This window comes from Cuculus canorus, chromosome 11 (assembly GCF_017976375.1).
Source record: "Cuculus canorus isolate bCucCan1 chromosome 11, bCucCan1.pri, whole genome shotgun sequence".
Classification (NCBI taxonomy): Eukaryota; Metazoa; Chordata; class Aves; order Cuculiformes; family Cuculidae; genus Cuculus; species Cuculus canorus.
The window spans coordinates 1,162,408-1,177,399 of NC_071411.1; the positions used below are offsets into that span (position 1 = coordinate 1,162,408).

Consider the following 14,992-nt stretch of genomic DNA (forward strand, 5'->3'; position numbering starts at 1 on the left):
AGCCCCGCTGCCCTCGCTGTGGGGAGGCGAGCGTGGAGTTGTTTGACTGGAAAAGACCTTGGAGATCATCGAGTCCAACCGTCGCTGTCCAGAACGGAACCATCCCTGAGCACCTCGTCTGTCCGGCATTTAAACCCCTCCAGGGATGGGGACTCCACCACCGCCCCGGGCAGCCCGTTCCAAGGCCTGGCAACCCTTCAACAGAGACATTTTTCCTGATCTATAATCTAAACCTCCCCTGGCTTCTCAGGATTGTGCCCCTCTGCCCTGGTGAGACCTCACCTGGAGCCCTGCGTCCCGGTCTGGAGCCTCAGCACAGGAAGGACATGGAGCCGTTGGAGCGAGTCCAGAGGAGGCCATGGAGATGATCCAAGGGCTGGAGCACCTCCAGCATGAGGACAGGCTGATAGAGTTGGCTTTATTCAGCCTGGAGCAGAGACGGCTCCGTGGAGACCTTAGAGCAGCTTCCAGTAGGGAAAGGGGCTCCAGGAAAGCTGGGGAGGGGCTCTGGGTCAGGGAGTGCAGGGATAGGATGAGGGGAACGGTTTTAAATTGCAAGGGAAAAACATCAACATCCCTGGAGGTGTTCCAGGCCAGGCTGGATGGGGCTTGGAGAAACTGGATCCAGTGAGAGGTGTCCCTGCCCATGGCAGGGGGTGGGACTGGATGGGCTTTGAGGTCCCTTCCAACCCAAACCATTCCATGATTTTATGATGATTTCCTCTCGTCCTGTCACTTGTTCCCTGGGAGAAGAGCCCGGTGCCCACCTGGTTCCAGCCTCCTTTCCAGGAGCTGCGGAGAGGGATGAGGTCTCCCCTCAGGCTCCTCCAGGCTAAACAGCCCCAGAGCCCTCAGCCGCTCCCAGAGCCCCTGGGCTCCAGACCCCTCCCCAGCTCCGTTCCCTCCTCCAGATGCGCTCCAGCCCCTCAATGCCCTTTTTGGAGTGAGGGTCCATAACTGAACCCGGGATTCGAGGTGCGACCACCCCAGCGCCGAGTGCAGGGGACGATCCCTTCCCTGCTCCCGCTGGCCGCACGGCGGCTGCCACCGGCCGCGATGCCCTTGGCCTCCTTGGCCCCCGGGGCCGCTGCTGGCTCATGCCCGGCTGCTGGCGGCCAGCGCCCCCGGGGCCTTCTCTGCCAGCCCCTCCCAGCCTGGAGCTCCCCATCTCGCCCAGCGCTGGCAGGAGCCTCGCCGTGTGCTGCCGGCACACGAGGCACGGCACCGGCACACGAGGCGCCATCCCGGCACCGGAGCCCCCCGGTCGCACAGACAGACAGGGCGGGCGGCACTGGTGCTGTCCCAGTTTGTCCTCAGCGGGGTCTTTATTGGCCAGAGATGCAGCGCGGGGCGGCCCCGCGGGCATGCAGCTGTGAGGGACGGGAGCGGGGGCGGCGCGGGGGCCACTGGGATCCTCCGGGCACGGTGCGTGGGGGCCGCGCGGCTGCCCCCCTGCTCCCTCGCCCCCACGACGCCCCCACCCCGGGTGGAGGGGGGCACCGGGTGCTCTGCCCGCTGGGGTCCCCTCTCCGCCATGCGGCCCCTCCTGCAGTCCCGCACCATCCCGGGGGTCCCGCGCGATGCCCCCAGCCCCGCACCCCTGGGCATCCCCGGGGGGGACAATAGCGGGGGACAGACTGAGAGAGCGAAGGGGGGACAGAGCGACCGGCAAAGCCACCGAGGGGGCCAGGAGGGGCTGGGGGCCGGGGAGGACGGGCTCCATGCAGGGCTCTGCCCCGCGGCTGGCTCTCCGTCGGGGCACGTAGAAAAGGGGGTGCAGGCGGGGGCGTGGGGGACCATGCCAGGACTATGTACAGGGGGGGATGCGGGGGGGGACGCGCTCAGCCCGCCTGCTCGCTGGGGGCCTCGGTGGTGGCCGCGGCGGCGGCAGCTGCCCCATCGCCGTTACACGTGGTGGCGGGCGGCGTGGCGGGAGCTGGGGGCTGCGCGGCGGCGGGCGGCGTGGCAGGGGCCGCGGGGGCAGCAGTGTCCGTGGCGGCGGTGGTGGTGGTGGCAGTGGTGGCAGCGGTGGTGGCAGCGGTGGTGGCCGGCGCCGTCTCCGTCTGCTCAGGTGCCCGCAGGCGTTTCATGAGTGTGGTCACTCGCACGGCTTTCTGCAGGGGGAGAGGCAAGGGGCCATGGGTGAGGGGTCCCCTGTTCCCCCCGGCTGAGAGCCTCACGATGAGGGGGTGGGCTTGGACGAGAGGGGAAACTGAGGCACGGAGTGCGTGCACCCACCTTCCACTTGGCCCGGGCAAAGTTCTTCTCGATCTGGGCACAGACGCCATCCTTGATGTTCTTGTCGGAGGCGGCGTTGCCAGAGATCCTGGAGAGGTGGGGAAGGGTGAGCAGCCCCCACTGGCCCCCACCTGGCCACCCCCCTGCCCCCCCGCCCCTCACCACTCGTGGGAGATGGCCTCCTCTGCTGTGATCCGCTGGTCCTGCTCTACCTCCATCAGCCGCGTCACCAGCTCCTTGGCTGGGGGCACAGGGGGGAGATGTCAGTGCTGCGGGGGACAACGTGGGACCCCGTGTTCCCCTCCTCAGAGCCGAGCTCACCTGCCTGCGAGATGTCGTCCCAGTATGGGGGGTCAAACTCGTAGTCCCCGGCCAGGATTTTGCGGAAGAGGTTCTTGTCGTGGTTCTCATAGTCATCCTCATCTGCCTCCTCGTAGAAGGGGGGGTTCCCCGAGAGGCTGGGGGACAGGGTGGGGGGACTCAGCCTGATCCACGACCCTTGACCCCCTGCAGCCACCCCGGTCCTCACCCCGCACTCACAGGATATACATGATGACACCGATGGCCCAGCAGTCCACCGGCCGCCCGTACCGCTGCCGCCCCACCACCTCCGGAGCTGCGAGGGACAGGAGAAGTGATGGGGAGCGGGAGGGACCCACCGGGAACACATAGGATCAGCTGTGCCGTGACGGGGAGTGGGATGGACCTGCCACAAGCACCCAGGATCTGCCCTGGTGTGATGGGGAGCAGGAGGGACCCACAAGGTGCACCTAGAATCCACCCTGGAGTGATGGGGAGCGGGAGGGACCCACTGGAAACACCCGAGATCAGTCCTGGGTTGATGAGAAGCGGGAGGGACCTGCTGCGAGGGGCACTTGTGACCATGAAGAGGGATCTGATGGGAGCCCCCAGACCGGTCCCTGGAGCGGCAGGGAGCAGCAGGGACATGCTGGGACCCTGGCAGCGCTGCCCACCCCTGCCTCACTCACCCAGGTACTCGGGGGTGCCGCAGGGCTCCTTGATGAGCCCATTCTCCAGCTTGGCCAGGTGGAAGTCACTGATGACGATCTTGGAGTTCTTCAGACGGTTGTAGTACACCAGGTTCTCCAGCTGCCAGCACAGGGGCTGTGAGCGCTGGGGTGGGGGGCACACCATCCCCCATGGGTGCTCCCACCCCCCGCCACCCACCTTCAGGTTCCTGTGAACGATCTTGAGCGAATGCAGGTAGGCAACAGCCTCCAACACCTGCCGGATGACGTTGCTGGTGTCCTTCTCCGAGTAGTAGCCCTGATCCAGGATCCAGTCGAAGACCTCCCGGCCGGTGGCCCTGCCGACAGCAGCTCTGCCGAGACCCGCCCTGGCGGGGGGACCCCCAGCCAGCCCCCCATGCCCCCGAACTTACAGCTCCAGGAAGATAAAATACTCTTTGCGGGTGATGTAGACATCCACCAGCTGCAGGATGTTGGGGTGCTTCACCCTGCGGAGAAATGGGGAGGTGGGTGAGGGTCCTGCTCTGCCTGCTGGTGCGGGAGCCCCTCAGCACTCACATTTTGAGGATGATGATCTCGTTTTTGGCCGCTTTCCGCACTTTCCGCCCATCCCGCTTCAGGAACTTCTTGCAGGTGTACAGCTTCCCTGTCGTCTTCTCCTTGGCCCGGAAGATCTCGCAGAACTCCTCCCTGGAAGGGCACCCACAGCCATCACTGCTCCCACCCCGGGAACCACCAATCTCGAGGGGTTCAGGGGGTCCCCAGCCCCCCCAGCCTCCCCTCGGCTCCCCGGCGATGGGAGACGCTGCGAGTGTGGAAGGAACCTGTGGCTAAAAACCTCTCCAGAGCAGAGGGGATCAAAAAAGGGGCAGCGAGAAGGAATCGCTCTGGACTAACCAAATTGATAGAGCAAGGGGGAAATTTGCTGATGAAGAAGAAGCCCCTCCGCGCAGCAGCCGGGGCAGGACCTGCTGCCAAGCTGCCCCCCGGCATCCATGGCAGCGCCACAGCCGGGAGGGAGAAGGGGAGCGTGGCAGCTGCTCAGGGGTGCTGCGATCTTTCTGTTCTATTATTAACGGTGCTGGGCAGGAGCCGGGGGGGCCCTGGGGGCTCCCGCACTGCTCCGGCCAAGCCTTGGGCTTTCCAACCCCTCTGGCTACACTGAAACCTTCCTGGTCACTGCTCCTGATGCTGGAGAACCGGGACCCAGGGGGGTTGGAACAGGTTGCTCAGAGGATGGAGCTCAGCTCTGAAGCACCCAAAAAAGTGCCAGCTGCCACGCAGTGTCCCCTGGCCAGGCGGGACCCATGACCAAAGGGTCCCGATGTTTCTGAAGCTGGTGGAAAAATTTCTCCTGTGTGTTTTGGGGTCGAGTGGCCACGTCCAGAAGCTTCATTTCACCGAGCGCTTCCCAACAGCTCCCTCCGCATGGCAACAGAAATTGGGGTGCAGCACCAGCGCCCCGCGCCCCCCTAGATGACAGCCACCCTGTCCTCCGCCGGAGCAGAGCCCTCCCGCTACCCCTGGGGAGCCGGGATGGTGCAGGATTGCTGCAATCCCCGCAGACCTCTCCGGGAGGAAGGATGGATATGAGGAACACGGGGGAAACCTTGCAGCCTTCCTCGGAGCCCGCGGTGAACGCCTCCCTGCCAGCAGGAGGATGGATGAAGGAGGGGACGGCCACCCTAAAATGCACCTCGTGTGTCCCGGGGGACACCGGCACCCCGACAGCCCCCCGGCAGCTCCACGCTGCTGCTCAGCCCGCGGCGCGTGGGCACTTGGGGTCCAACTCACGTTTTGATGACCTGGCCCAGGTCATATCTGTCGGTCACCTCGGACGGCTGGTTATAATCTTTCTTGTCTCCCAGCGTCACGCAGCCAAACGGCATCGCAGGGCGCGGTGCTGGCGGGGCAGGAGAGGCAGTGAGCGCCCCAGCACCGCCACCCCCCCGAGCCACACCAGACACCCCCCGAGCCGCACTAATTAATGTAAAACCTAACGAAGCGTGGTGGCTGCTCGCATTCTCTGGCTGCCGCAGGCTGCTATGTCTGTCCGTGCCGATGTGTGTCCATCCCTGCCTGGGCCAGCCACCCCCTCCAGCTCTCGTTTGTGGATCACTAATGATTTATTAAGTAGCCAGGGCTAGCGCAGAGCCCAGGGCACCCTCTGGGGAGGCAAGCGGAGGCGAATGGACCCTCTCCTGCCACCAGCAGTGGGCTGGACACCAGCACCAGCACACGCCGGCTCTTCCAGCCCTTTAGGAATGTTTTGCCCCTCGCTTTCCTGCTGGGACCCATTGGAAACCAGACCCTGCTTGGAAGCTTCTCAGCAAAAAATAACACAAAGTGGCTTTTTTTCTATTTCCCACCCTGTTACCAGGAGGAAGTTTCAACTGATGTTATTTTCGGATGGCTGAGAAGGAGACAGGGCTCCCTGGACCCCCCCTGGATGGGCCCAAGCAGGGCCCCATGTCAGGATGTTGGTGGATGCTGGAAGGAAACCATCACCTGCAGCTACGGCTCCCGAAAGAGCACGCTGTGCCGTGCCGGCCTAGCCGTGCCGCGCTGGCATCGCCCGGGCAGGCGGCAAGGGCCGCGGGCAGGATGGCAGCGCGGGATGCGGGAGCCAGCATCCCGGGTACCCAAGCGCCGAGGCTGTTGCTATGGCAATGGGAGCTGGAGATGCAGAAAGCGGCACATCCTTCGGAGGGGGCAGGGACGGGCAGCACCCGGCAGCACCTGACCCACCTGCAGGCGCACGGCCCCATCGCTGCCGCTCGGGCCCCAGGAGGACGGGGGGGAGCCTGCAGCACCCAGGGCACACACCTAAGTGCTCCCTGGGGTGATTGACCCCAAATCCAGGCGGGATGTGGGAGCAGCGAGTGGGGAATGAGGAGGTGCTCCCTCCTGCCTCCATCCCTCGGGGCTCACCTGCCTCTGTGCCCACCCAAGCGATGCCCGCGGGACGGGTGCTCACATCTCACACGACACCTGGGCGCCCTCCTGCCGGGAAAGCCCATGCCAGGCAAGAGCTCCCGTCCCCGTCCCGCTCAGGGTGTGCCCGCTCCCGAAAGCGAAGGTGAGCACCCCTGGGACACCCTTCCCACGCCGCAGACCGGGTGAGGCTTTCCAGCTCAGCGCAGGAGCCTCCCTAGCAAACGTGCCCTACCTGGCACCTCCGTGTCCCCTTGTCACGCGACGCCAGCTCTGCTGTGCCACCGCACCTGACCAAGGGGGACAAGGGCTGTCCCGGGCGCCGCTGGGGTGGCCGCGGGCTCGGTGCCACGGGCCGGCAGAGGCAGGGATGGCCTGCGGGGCGGCTGCCAGCGTGGTGCCAGGATTAGCCGGGAAGGGGACCCGGGCGGGATGATGGATCAGGACTTCATCGCTGTCTCTGTGAGCGTTCAGCTTTGCTGCGCTTAGAACACCCGTGCCCGTCGGTTTAGCAGGGACCCATCCTGCCGAGGCTGAGCGCCGGCACCCTGCCCTGTCCTGGGCTGGCTCAGGGGGGCTCAGGGCACCCAGGGGACCCCGCAAGGGAGGCTGGCACCCCGCCCCACGTCGGGGGCCCCATGGCACGGCACCCGGGCGAGGGGTGGGCGAAGGGGTGAGTGCTCCCTCCCTGGGGTGCTGCGCCGGCACCCGCACGCAGCCAGTGTCGTGTGTGTCCCCCCAAAGCGCCTGATCTGGGAGCAGAAGCAACAGCGGGTGTAAGACAATAGCGGGGACGTGGGTGGCGGGGCGCGGATGGCACCGGGGGATGACGCAGCCCTCGCCAGCGCCCCGAGCCCCAGCTCTGCCCCACGGCGCGGGGGGCACCGGCTCCAGCCCCGCAGCCGCCCTGGGTGCCTCCGTGCGGGGGTCCCGCTGCCGTCCCACCCCCCGGTCCCGGGGAAGGATGTGCCGGGAAGGGGCATCGCCACCGCCAGACCCGGGGACCCCCGAGCCGCGGGTGGCGGGGCAGCAGAGGTGGGCGCTGCGCCAGCCGGGACGGGCGGAGCAGCGCTGCCCCCGAGCCCCCACCCCGCGGCGGGTGCGGTGCAGCCCCGGCCCCGCTCCGCAGGGCAGGGAGGGCGAGCGATGCGGCAGAGGGGAGCGGGAGAGGGGGAGGAAGGGGGTGCGGGAGAGAGGTGTGTGGGAGAGGGGAGAGAGAGGGGGGGAGCGGGAGAGAGGTGAGGAAGAGGGGAGAAGGGCTGCGGGAGAGAGGGGAGCGGGGAGCGGCCCGGGAGGGGATGGAGGAGAGCAGGGATGGGGGAGAGGATGCCGGAGAGGGGGGTGCGCAAGAGGGGGGGTGCGTGAGAGAGGAGGGGTTCGGGTGGGGGTGCGCGGTGCGGGAGAGGGGGGGCGGTGCAGAGGGCGGCCCGGGAGGGGCTGCGGGAGAGCGGGGGGGGGAGGCGGGAGTGAGGGGCTGCGGGAGTGAGGGGCTGCGGGAGAGAGCGGCAGGGGCTGGCCCGGGACGGGCTGCGGGACGGCGGGCGCCGGCCCGGGCGGGGGTGCGGGCGGGGGTGCCGGTGGCAGCAGCCCCGGCTCTGCGGGCTGCGGGGGGGCCGGGCTCTCGCCGTGCCCGTCGGGGCGCGGGGGTGCGGGGCGGGGGCGGCCCGGGCGGGGGCGGGGCGGCAGCCGTCGGGCACGGAACGGCACGGCCCCGCAGGGGGTCCCGGGGCCAACAAGTGTCAAACGCAGCGGCGCCCCCGCATCGGTTCCCCCCGTCCCCGGGGTCTGTCCCGGTGCCGCGCTCACCTGCTCGCCTCTCCGACCGCAAACGGGGGCCGCGCCCCGGGCCGGGCCGAGCCGAGTCGAATCGAGTGGAACCGAGCCGAGCAGGACCGAGCGGAGCGGGACTGAGCAGGACTGAGATGCGCCGAGCAGGACCGAGCGGAGTGGAACCGGGCTGGACCAAGCCTAGCTGAGCCGAGCCGTGCCAAACCGAACCGAGCCGTGCCAAATAGAACCGACCCGGTCCGAGCCGAGCCGTGCCAAACCGAGCCGAGCCGGTCGGAGCCGAGCGCAGCGCAGCGCAGCGCCGGTGCAGCCGAGCCGTCGGTCCGAGCGGCCCCGCGCGCCCGGCGCGGAGAGTTGGGGGGCGGGGCCGGGCGGAGGCCACGCCTCCTTTGCACCATGGCCACGCCCCCGTTGACGTCACCACCAAACTTCGCGCCGCGCCCGAGGCAGCGGACAGCGGGCAGCGGGCGTCCCCCGGGACAGCGCACCCGCGGGCACCGCAGGGCCCAGCAGGGCCCGGGCAGCCCCGGCACAGGCGGGGGCGCCCGCAGGGGTCTGTGGCCCAGGCAGCCCCGAGAGCCCCCGCAGCACTGGTGGTTCGGAAGGACGGGAGACAGAGCAGGGGTGACCTGGGCTGTGCCAAGGCCAGCGGGGTGGGATGGATGGCATAGGGTGGGATGGATGAAGTGGGTAGATGGGATAGAGTGGGATGGGACAGACGGGACAGACGGGACGGATGGCATAGGGTGGGATGGGCGCAGGTTCTTGGTAGAGCAGAGTGTGGGCTCAGCATCACGGGTGTCCGTCCCTCGAGGGCACTAAAAGGCACCGTGAAGACACGGCCGAAAGCACAGTCCCATGGGAACCGGCCAACTTCCCTTGCCCTCCCGCCCCAGCTGTGGGGCCCAAAGCCCCGCTCGCTCCCCCACGTGTGGGGTTGCCCATGCCCCGCGGCCCAGGCCAACGGCCCAGAAAGGGGCAAGAAATCGGCCACCGCAGTGCCCTTCACTGTGCCCACGGCGCAGGGGCACAGAGGGGCCCCATCCCTGCCCCCCGCTCCACAGCCCCTCGCTCCCGACGCCCCGCAGCCGGCTGTGCCGAGCCCCCCGCGTGCTGGCATTTGCGCCCCATCTGGTGCCGCTTCTGGGCTGTGTCCCCCTTCTCCTCCCGCCCCTGCGCCGCCATACCCCGGCTCCCCAAACCCACCCGAGCTGCTGCGGGATGCGGTCACGCTCTCCCAGGACTCACAGCCCCCCCAAACCTGGGAGGAGCAGGGCACCCCGGCCACGGGCGGGGGACACCGGTGTCCCCAGAGCCAGCCTCCGCGCTCTGTGCATGGGTACTCCGGCCGGCACGCCGAGGCGAGGCACCTGGGCACCCCCACACCCGTCCCCTGCGCGGCACTGAGCCCCCCGAGATCCGGGGCCCTCATCACCTGCGCCCGGTAATTAATGGCGCGTGGGGGAATTAGCAGGGCATGGTCGTTTGAGCTTCTAATCAAGAGTTTAATCACAGTGTCTGGCAGCGCAGTTATTAATTTGCACCTCGCAGGAGCCTGGAGCGTAACATGCAATTACCCGGCAGGTGCCCGGCACGGCTCGTGGCACGGGGAAGGACCAGCACCCCCGAGCGCCCCGGGTTCATGGCATGGGTGATGGACCAGCACCCCCAAGCACCCCGGGTTCATGGCATGGGTGATGGACCAGCACCCCGATGTTGGAGAATGGATGCATGAATGGCTAACTGAACAAGGCCATGGATCTATGGAAAGGATGTGTGAGACACGGTTATCATGAGGCTTTTGTTTAGCATGAGTATCTCAGTGGAAACTTATCAGCTGCAAGGAAGAAGAACCAGGAGTATGTTAAAACATGCTGATAAGGAAGAATGTGAGGATCGAATGGATCTGGAGATAAGCTGAACAAAAGACTTGAAGGAAGCAGAAAGCAGGAAGCAGGAACGTATCGTGGGCCCCCCGCTGTATCCGCAAGTTAGAGAGAATAAGATTAAACGAATGTAGTAGTAGCCAATGATTGTTTGACAAATGTGTAACCAAACCAATCAAGTTTAGGGAATGACTAAGCAAAATGTAGTAAAAGGTATATAAACCGCAACTGTAATCAATAAAGTTGAAGCTTGCTTTATCACTCACATTGAGTCGTCTGCTTGCTTCCCTCGCCCGTCGCAAGTGGCGCCCGAACAGGGACCCCCAATTCCTGCTTCCACCGGACGGCGAGCTCGGCACAGCACTGGTAGCAGCGACCAGGGGACAGAAGATCGACACTGCTGAAGCAGCATCACCGATCCGTGTCTGAACCCCAAGATTTTGAAAAGAAGGGTTCGCCGGCCGATTGAGAAGACTACCCAGACGTACAGAGTGAAAGGCTGCATCTTATATGACCGGCTAACGAAAGAGGGTCACGGAGAAGTGCACAATGGAAAGAGAGGTAGCATTTGAAATTTTACAGCGCTTTTTAGAAAAGCGGGGAGTAGGTCCGATTAAGGACTTAGCTGGATTACTAGCAGTTGGGAAGGCAAAAGGGTTCTTTGTAGGGCCAGAAAGTGTTTTCGAAATAGATGAGTGGAGGAATTATGGAGATAGTTTATGGGACTCAGTTATAGACGATGATAAAACTGCGAAAAAACTAATGAAATCATGGCGGGAGGTAATTAATTGTATTAAAAAATATCAGGCTGAAAAACGTATAGCTGCTGCTGCCACTGCTCGCCTTGATCGGAACAACCCAGAGGCAGGTCGACTAACAGCGGGAGGCGATTACTTTTCACCACCACCAACTGGCATTCCCGTGCCTGTGCGTCCATCTATTCACCCCCCTGATCCTTCTGTACAGCCTTCGGCACCCCCGGAGGAGGTATCAGAGGATGATGAGGAGGTTGAGTCTATAGGAACAACCCTAGAGGTGGCTGAAAAGGAAAAAATTGCTGTCCCAAAACGGCGAACGCAGCCGCGACTGCTACGAGTGGGTTGGAACAATATAGCACGAGAGGCAGTAGCACAGCAAGACTTTGAAACGTTAAGTCAGCTTGATATGCATGCCTTTCCCGTTTTATATCAAGTAGACAATACGGGAGGCATGACAGGAGTTCATGAAACATTGGATTGGAAGATATTAAATCAATTAAGAAGTACAGTTAATGAATCTGGGGTACATAGTGAACCTGCAAGGCAAATGTTAAACTATATTTGGGGAAGCGGTATTTTATGTCCTGAAGACATAAAAAATATTATGCGGCTTATTTTAAAACAATCTCAACAATTATTATGGCAAGCACATTGGCAAAGGTCATGTGAAATTTCCGCACATACGCCGCGTGATCAAAATGATCGATTGGCTGGAGTAACTGTAGAGCAATTGATGGGAATAGGGCCTTTTGCGTCTGCAGAAATGCAGATGCAAACTGGTCCAGATGTGCTCCTAGAATCAATGAAACTGGCCCGAGAAGCTCTACAAAAGGTTAAAACCTCCCCGTCCACACCATCTTATATGTCAGTGAAACAAGGAAGGGAGGAACCATTTGCCTCTTTTGTAGATAGAGTAACGGATGCAATCAATCGCTCTGACATGGCAGAATTCATGAAGGGACCTTTGTTACGGCAATGTGTATTAGAAAACTGTAATAACTATACTAGAAGCATATTAATTACACTGCCCCTAGATGCTAGCATAGAGGTCATGCTAGAACGGATGAGTAGAGTGCCCGTGGGAAATCAGGCTATGTTAGTAGAGACCATTAAGGAGTTAGGGGAAAACCTGATTAAAGCTCAGGGACAGGTTTTCGCTGCGCTGGCCCCACTGAAGCCGCCAGACGGACCTCAGAATACTACATCCAGAAGACGTGACCTTAAGTGTTTTCGTTGTGGACGCACTGGACACATGCGTCGACAGTGCCGAGAAGCCAACGTATGGTGTCCAAACTGCCAGATGAATAATCATAATACAGAGGCATGTCGTCGGTCGGGAAACTGGAAGATGAGCGCCAAGAGCCGCCGCGCGCCGACCCCAACCGCGGCTCAAACTGCTGCAGCCACCCTTCCTCAATGTGCCGTGGTGAGCCAGCACCAACCACGAAGCAACTTCAGCCAGCAAGCAGATTACAACCAGCCACAAGGGGGAGTCTCGGATTGGATTTGGCAACAACAATAGACATCACTTTAATTGATCTCAGACCACAAAAGATTCCAACCGGAGTCAAGGGACCACTTATAATTAATAATCAACCACATGGCGCCTTACTACTAGGACGCTCATCTAGCGGACTCAAAGGACTTTTTGTCTTACCTGGTGTAATTGACTGTGATTACTCGGGGGAAATACAAATAGTGGTACAGACCAATTTCCCCCCAGTTCACATTCCAGCTGGCAGTCGCATTGCTCAGCTGGTGCCAGTACAACAATTGACTCAACAAATGTCTGAATCCACAACCCAGATTCGAGGAAATGGTGGATTTGGGTCCACTGGAGAGCTTGTTCTATTGACTTTGCCTATGAATCAGCGACCCATTGTTCCAATTACATTGCAACACGATAAAGACTCCAAGCGCCTGGCTGCTCTGTTGGATACCGGGGCAGACATTACCATAATCGCAGAAAAACAATGGCCCCCCCACTGGCCTTCGCAAAGAACTTTAAATGGTGTTGAAGGTGTCGGGGGTTCAGCTCAAGTGTGCCGAAGTCAACAACGCGTACAAATTATATTAGATGGAAAGGTTGCATCTCTTTACGTGACTATCATGCCACTACCAACTGGTGTCAATGCACTCGTAGGACGAGATGTGTTAAATCAACTAGGAGTGATATTGACCACTGAAACACCTTTTTAGGTACGGTCACTGCCACGTGGACTTTCCCGATCCCCTTAAAGTGGTTAACAAATGAACCTGTCTGGATCGGGCAGTGGCCGTTGAAGAAGGAAAGTCTGCAACATGCACATCAACTAGTCCAAGAACAATTGGAACAAGGGCATCTGAGACCATCCACCAGTCCCTGGAATACTCCTATTTTTGTGGTAAAGAAGAGATCAGGAAAATATCGGCTTTTACATGATTTGAGAGCAGTAAATCAACAAATGCAGGCTATGGGAGCTTTGCAACCAGGCCTCCCAAACCCAGCTATGATACCTCTAGAGTGGCATTTGCTGATCATAGACTTAAAGGACTGTTTCTTCACTATTCAGTTACATCCTAATGACACTCAACGCTTTGCATTCACTTTACCCACAATCAATAGGGAAGGACCTGATCTGCGCTTTGAGTGGACAGTATTGCCGCAGGGCATGAAAAATAGCCCCACTTTGTGTCAGTTGTTTGTGGATAATGCTTTAAAAGAAATAAGGCGTGCATGGCCGCAAACCATGATCTATCACTATATGGACGATATTCTTTTTGCACAGAACCAGCCATTTACCACTCAACAAGAGAAATATTTGGAGACACAACTAACTACACATAAATTGATTATAGCAATGGAAAAAATTCAACGTTCCCCTGTTTGGAAATATCTAGGATGGAACATAACGAATTCTCAAGTACAACCACAAAAATTAACCTTTTGCACCTCGCTTACAACAGTTAATGATGCTCAACGACTTTTAGGGGACCTGCAATGGTTGCGACCTATAGCAGGAATCACCAATGATGAACTGGATGTTTTGCGTCCTCTTTTAAAAGGAACTGATCCAGCACAGAAAATTACTTTAACAATCGAACAACAACAAATGATACAACGCCTTAGTGAAACTCTTGTCGACCGCACAGTGGACCGTATAGATCCCAACTTGCCTGTGGACCTCACAATTCTCCAAGAGCGATCCCAATTTATCGGAGCCCTTACACAAATAAAGAAAAAGGGGGAGACTAGAGTACTCGAATGGATCTTTACAAGTATGCAGCCAAAAACGACAATACAGGAAAAAACGGAAAATTTAGCAGAGATCATTCGAAAAGGTCGCTCTCGCATAAGGCAAATTTTTGGGGCTGAGCCCAATGCTATTTACTTACCCATACGTAGAAAGGATTTGGAATGGTGGCTACAAAACTCATCAGCTTTGCAATTAAGCTTACTCAGTGACGCCTGTCCCATCACAGTTGAATCACTAAAATCACCTATATTGAAATGGATAAGTAATAATAATTGGGTGGAACGCCCGAAACGTAGCGAACGACCCTTGGAACATGCAGTTACTGTTTATACTGATGCAGGAAAGAAGTCACGACAAGCTGCAGCCACTTGGTATGAGGGAAAGACATGGAAGCATAAAATATTGACTGCTGTTCCAGAGGATTCCTTACAGACCCTTGAACTGACAGCTGTTGTCTGGACCTTTTCTCAGTGGATGCATCATGATCTGAATGTAGTAACGGACTCCATGTATGTTGCCAATATAGTGAATCGTGTAGAAGATGCTCGGATAAAAGAAATACACAATCAACGGTTGTTTGATTTAATTCGACAACTACAATCAGCTATCCGACAACGAACGTGCCCTTTTTGCATAGTACATATTAGAAGTCATATGTGGGCAGAAGGACTTGGAGAAGGAAATTATAGAGCAGATCAACTCGTATCTTTGGCCGCACCACTGAGCGATTTTGTGAAGGCACGAGAAGCGCATAATGCCTTTCACCAAAATGCACGAGGACTACATCGACAATTCAACATTACAATGGAGGAAGCAAAAGGAATTGTCCGCGCTTGCCCCACGTGCAGTCATCATGGACCTGGTTTAGGGTTAGGTGTAAATCCAAGAGGTCTCAGATCTCAAGAATTATGGCAAATGGACGTGACCCATTTTGCTGCATTCGGCAGATGGAAATATGTACATGTCACCATAGACACTTATAGCAAATATATATGGGCCTCTGCGCAAACGGGTGAAAAGGCACTCCATGTTATAAGACACTTAACACAATGTTTTGCCATTATGGGAGTGCCTCAGGTGATAAAAACGGATAATGGTCCAGCATATACTAGCATGAGGGTTCGACAATTTTTACAAACATGGGGAGTACGGCATACTACTGG

The 14,992-nt window shown here is 59.7% G+C and overlaps 1 protein-coding gene across 2 annotated transcripts; it reads right to left on the reverse strand.

Moving 5' to 3' along the window:
• Nucleotides 1–1,295: 1,295 nt before the first annotated feature.
• Nucleotides 1,296–8,318, reverse strand: CAMKV (CaM kinase like vesicle associated). 2 transcript variants are annotated; one of them, XM_054077095.1, is made up of 12 exons: nt 7,968–8,088; nt 6,397–6,451; nt 5,022–5,130; nt 3,786–3,917; nt 3,641–3,715; nt 3,427–3,565; nt 3,228–3,348; nt 2,779–2,854; nt 2,560–2,696; nt 2,401–2,479; nt 2,239–2,326; nt 1,296–2,114 (listed from the first exon to the last, which is right to left on the reverse strand). In XM_054077095.1, the coding sequence occupies exons 3-12, from the start codon at nt 5,114–5,116 to the stop codon at nt 1,842–1,844; spliced, it is 1,215 nt and encodes a 404-aa protein (XP_053933070.1). In that variant the 5' UTR covers nt 5,117–5,130; nt 6,397–6,451; nt 7,968–8,088; the 3' UTR covers nt 1,296–1,841. The 2 variants fall into 2 exon arrangements, with proteins under 2 accessions (XP_053933070.1, XP_053933071.1); XM_054077096.1 differs by lacking the exon at nt 6,397–6,451 and having other exon boundaries at nt 7,968–8,318.
• Nucleotides 8,319–14,992: the final 6,674 nt, after the last annotated feature.